The 4247-nt window shown below is 39.1% G+C and overlaps 2 protein-coding genes across 8 annotated transcripts in view; one reads left to right on the top strand and one right to left on the bottom strand.

The window, feature by feature from the left end:
• scamp5a (secretory carrier membrane protein 5a) overlaps positions 1-3039 on the bottom strand; it is a 7847-nt gene extending 4808 nt beyond the window's left edge. The window contains exons 1-4 of one of the 6 annotated variants that reach the window (XM_020623992.1): positions 2092-2160; positions 1899-1967; positions 966-1046; positions 673-792 (exon numbers count right to left, since the gene is read on the bottom strand). In XM_020623992.1, coding sequence (XP_020479648.1) covers positions 673-792; positions 966-972 — 127 coding nt within the window. In that variant the 5' untranslated portion in view covers positions 973-1046; positions 1899-1967; positions 2092-2160. The other 5 variants (XM_020624008.1, XM_020624000.1, XM_020623983.1 and 2 more) reach the window with 5 other exon arrangements.
• The window catches only part of parp16 (poly (ADP-ribose) polymerase family, member 16), a 5718-nt gene continuing 4484 nt past the window's right edge, over positions 3014-4247 (top strand). Inside the window, exon 1 of one of the 2 annotated variants that reach the window (XM_020623962.1) lies at positions 3014-3100. The gene's annotated coding sequence lies outside the window, so the exon portion shown is untranslated. Of the gene's footprint in view, positions 3101-3184; positions 3363-4247 lie in introns of those variants that run through there. The other variant, XM_020623970.1, reaches the window with a different exon arrangement.

The following is a 4247-nucleotide window of genomic DNA, read 5'->3' as shown; positions in this document are numbered from 1 at the left end:
GGCAACTACTTAACAGCAAAATATTCCATTTTATGTCAAGCTACAATACAGTAAGTGTGGAGATACATCTTATTTAGCACAAAGCACACTGTTTCTATTCTACAGATTCCAGACATTTTGTAAAAACCAATCTACTGTTTTGATTGATTTACTTTTTCACCAGACTTCCATTCTTGGTTTCAGGATGATGGTTTCACAATGATACCATGTAAATATTACAATCCAAAATATTACTGTTGGTGTCTGCTGTTATCACTAGGGCTGCAACTAATGATTATTCCCATGGCTGATTAATCTGAAGATTATTTTCTTGATCAATTAATCAGTTAATTGCACTATGTAAGATTCAGAGAGCAAATAGAAGCTATATCACATAAATTTAGACACAAACTCTACACATGAATGCACAAGAAAATAAAAAAAAAATCATCTGACTTTGTGCAATGCTGTGAGACTGCTCAGTCTGGTCTTGGCGAATTGCTGGAGTGTCTGATGCTTGCCTCTCATCATATTTTGAGTAAAACAAAGTGGCACAGTAGGCAAATGCAGCAGTTTATACCAGGATGCAAGCAACATCTGTGCTGAAATCTGAGTTGTAGTAAAAGATGTTGTACATATAGCATGTCCTGAACAGCTAGTCAACAGTCAACCTTTTACTGCTGGTACACTCACAGATCCATAGGTAGTAGAGTCTTTTGCACATGGTGCGACATTGGTCTGGGATCTCATTAAAGTCTTGGTAGAAACATGGCTTCAACGGGATGAATCGAGGCAGGGGGGGGAAGTTGTTTTCTAGCATATAAAGACACAGTTCAACACATTTGCCCAAACACCAAATTCACAAAGAAACCAAGTAAAGACAGCTTCTCGCAGAATTAGAATTTACCATTGATAAATGGGTTTATTTTGCATTTATGTCCACCTTTGTCCATAGCCTCTTTATTCATGTGCAAAGAAAAGCTTACCTGCCATGATGACCCTTCAGTGTTTTCCTCCACTTGCAAACAGGCGCACAGACTTTAATCTTAGCTGCCTTGAAAACCAAGCTGCAAAGAACAGAGCTCTTTTATTAAGTGTAAACTCACTCTCACACACTTGTAGGCAACAGGCCACACTCCTCCACAGGCCTTGCTGTGGGTCTTTTATTGCAATAAAGTGTGCCTTCATTGCAATAAAAGACTGAATCGCCATAAGACTTGACTAGAGGTGGTGCAGCCTTTTCAGTGCATCCACCCATCATGAAGCATCGTTGTTTCTGTCGACAGAGATAAACATGTTTTCTTGGCCACATATTACAGCTGTGCAATGCCAGGCTCTGTGGCCTTGTCGTGATTTGTAAAATGTATTGATCACCTATGGGCGTAAATGTGCACGTTAAACTACTACAGATTTTACGGATTTGACTATATATGTTTATTTAGCTCCTTGTAGGCGATTATCAACCACCTTCCACCTTATCTGACTGTGTCTGCAAACCACATTTCAGTGCATATGATGTTAGATGTTGAGAAGCCTAGGCTATAGCCCTGAAGGGCATCTTTCGGCTGCAAAATAGAACAATGTCTCCCACAGAAAGAAGACCGGTCTCGGTGATCCTACAACTGTCCTAAATGTATGTTTCTCTCGGCGGATGGCACTGATGCTGCAGTAGGACACAGCACATCGTGATCATAGGCGATGGAGAAGCGTCCTTCACCCTGTGCGACGCGGTGCATCAGTGCTTTTGCTTCATCCAGACGCCGAGCGGGTCGAACCTAAGATGCTCGCAATAAACCATCCTGCTACAGAGTTCGAGGTTTTGCAGAAGCCAGATAATAACCTACACTTTATTAATTTAATTCCCTCCTTGCCCTAGGTGGAGTGTAATGAATGAAAATGCAGTGATTAAAACGCCTTACCTCCCGCGAATTTCCCGAGAATGTCGCTAGAATCCCTCCGTTCATTTAAATAGCATCCTATGGATTAATCTGCATTGAAACACATTGGTGGAAACAGAGCCCGGTAAGGTTAATATGTATCGTTATTCCCCAGATGATGGGTTTGGGAGTGAGAGGTGGTCACGTGACGCAAGGTTTTTTGTTACGCACATACCGCTGAGCTGGGTGTACCCGCCCGGGTAGGAGCCGGACTCCGAGAAAACAGATCTGTCGCGACCCTGAACCGACCAATTAAAAAGCAGAAGTGTTTTATCAGGAACCGCCCCTCCGCGATATTTTCCACAGGGGTGAAAATAGGGGGATGCGTTACACAGTGTGATCTGATTGGTTGCCTGTTATACTACTGTAATAATACAAATAAAACAACAGCAACAACAAAATAATAATAATACAAAAAGATGTAGCCTATGGGTTAGGGTTAAAATTATTTAGCAAGTGCGTGATTTTATTGATCTTTAAGCTTTAGCCCTATATCACATTTTAAGTACTTCCCAGGTGAGCTGATGTAATTCATTGTTATATAATTAATCATTAGACACGACCTTTTTTAAAATAACTTTAACCACTTTCCAAGACCTGCAGATACCCTGCATATTTAATGGGTCTACTTTTTCAGACGCTTCTGACCAAATAACAAATTTAAGGCAAGGTACGCTTTACAATGCATTTTATATGTAAAGGGAATGAATAAGAATAAGAAGAAATACATGTGTTTCTGTAAAAAAAAACTTAAGTAGGAGTCACTGTCAATGTAAGCTTTGTATTAATCGATTTTATGGGCTGTAAAATGTCTGTTTTTGCTGCTGAATATAGGTCTAAACTGCAGTTACCTCTCAGGACACCAGTAGTCTACCTTACACACAGTGTGAAGAGTGCTGCCTTCATATGTCCTCGTAAAAATGACAGTTTTGTTCTTTACGGCACATGATGGAATTGAGAAGAGAAACGGCACATCAATCATGTATTGTTTTCACCTTAATTATATCTGTATGATTTGACTTTATATTAATTTACTGACACGACTCACGGCTCTTCAATCTGTCGGGTCTGTGTTGCACATTTCCTCCATGCATGAGCGTCTTCCGATACTGATGTGTTCCAGAAACGCAGCACTGCCTCAAGTTAATGCTTCCTGGAGTGCTATGAGTTGAACAAGTGTCAAGGTAAATAATGATATGAAGCTAGTGTCTGTTCAGAGAAACGGGTATTGGTGGTACAGGGATGTATTAGTAATACCTTCATTCTCCCACAGTAGTCTGACAATGCTATATTTGTCATCAGTAGTGTTATTCGTCCACACGTATGTTAGCAGCTCGGCTAATGTTAGCTAACGGTAACCAACTAACGTATGCTAACTGTAAGCTTAGCCAACTTATTACCTGTGGTGGACGTTGACTGATGTACTGCATTTGATAAACAATTGAGGTACTTATACTTTACTTAAGAATTTTATCTTCATGCCACCTCATATGTCTACTCCACTACATTTAAGAACAAAACTACTGTAACGCTGCTTTTCTGTATTTAGTACAGTACGACAGTTAACTGAACATCTATAGGTTTTAGACTGTTAGTCGGACAAAACAAGTCATTTAACACCATCACTTTTTTGCTCCATTTTCTACTGTTCATATGGTTAAATTATGAATGTAGAAAATAACTGGCAGTTAAATCAACAATGAAATCTTAGTTGCACACTTTAGCACAATACAACCACTTTGAATCCGTTTCTGTTAACTTTCATATACAGTGGGTACAGAAAGTATTCAGACCCCCTTAAATTTTTCACTCTTTGTTATATTGCAGCCATATGCTAAAATCATTTAAGTTCATTTTTTTCCTCATTAATGTACACACAGCACCCCATATTGACAGAAAAACACAGAATTTTTGACATTTTTGCAGATTTATTAAAAAAGAAAAACTGAAATATCACATGGTCATAAGTATTCAGACCCTTTGCTCAGTATTTAGTAGAAGCACCCCTTTGAGCTAATACAGCCATGAGTCTTTTTAGGAATGATGCAACAAGTTTTTCACACCTGCATTTGGGGATACTCTGCCATTCCTCCTTGCAGATCCTCTCCAGTTCTGTCAGGTTGGATGGTAAACATTGGTTGTATATTTTGTAACCATTCTTTAGTATATCACTTGTGTGATGTAAGAATGTTAACACTGTTATATTCTTTTTTTAGTATAATATGTGTGTGTAGAAGCGAATCATGTACTGCTAGCAAAACTGTGATAGTAAGATGATGTCATGGGGTAGGACTAGATAAGTCTGACTTCTTCCTGCTCCATTCAAACATG

The sequence above is a fragment of the Monopterus albus genome, unplaced genomic scaffold (genome assembly GCF_001952655.1).
Source record: "Monopterus albus unplaced genomic scaffold, M_albus_1.0 scaffold7.1, whole genome shotgun sequence".
In the NCBI taxonomy this organism is placed as follows: Eukaryota; Metazoa; Chordata; class Actinopteri; order Synbranchiformes; family Synbranchidae; genus Monopterus; species Monopterus albus.
Note: the sequence above shows the minus strand (reverse complement) of the source record. Positions and strands in the feature narration are given on the sequence as shown.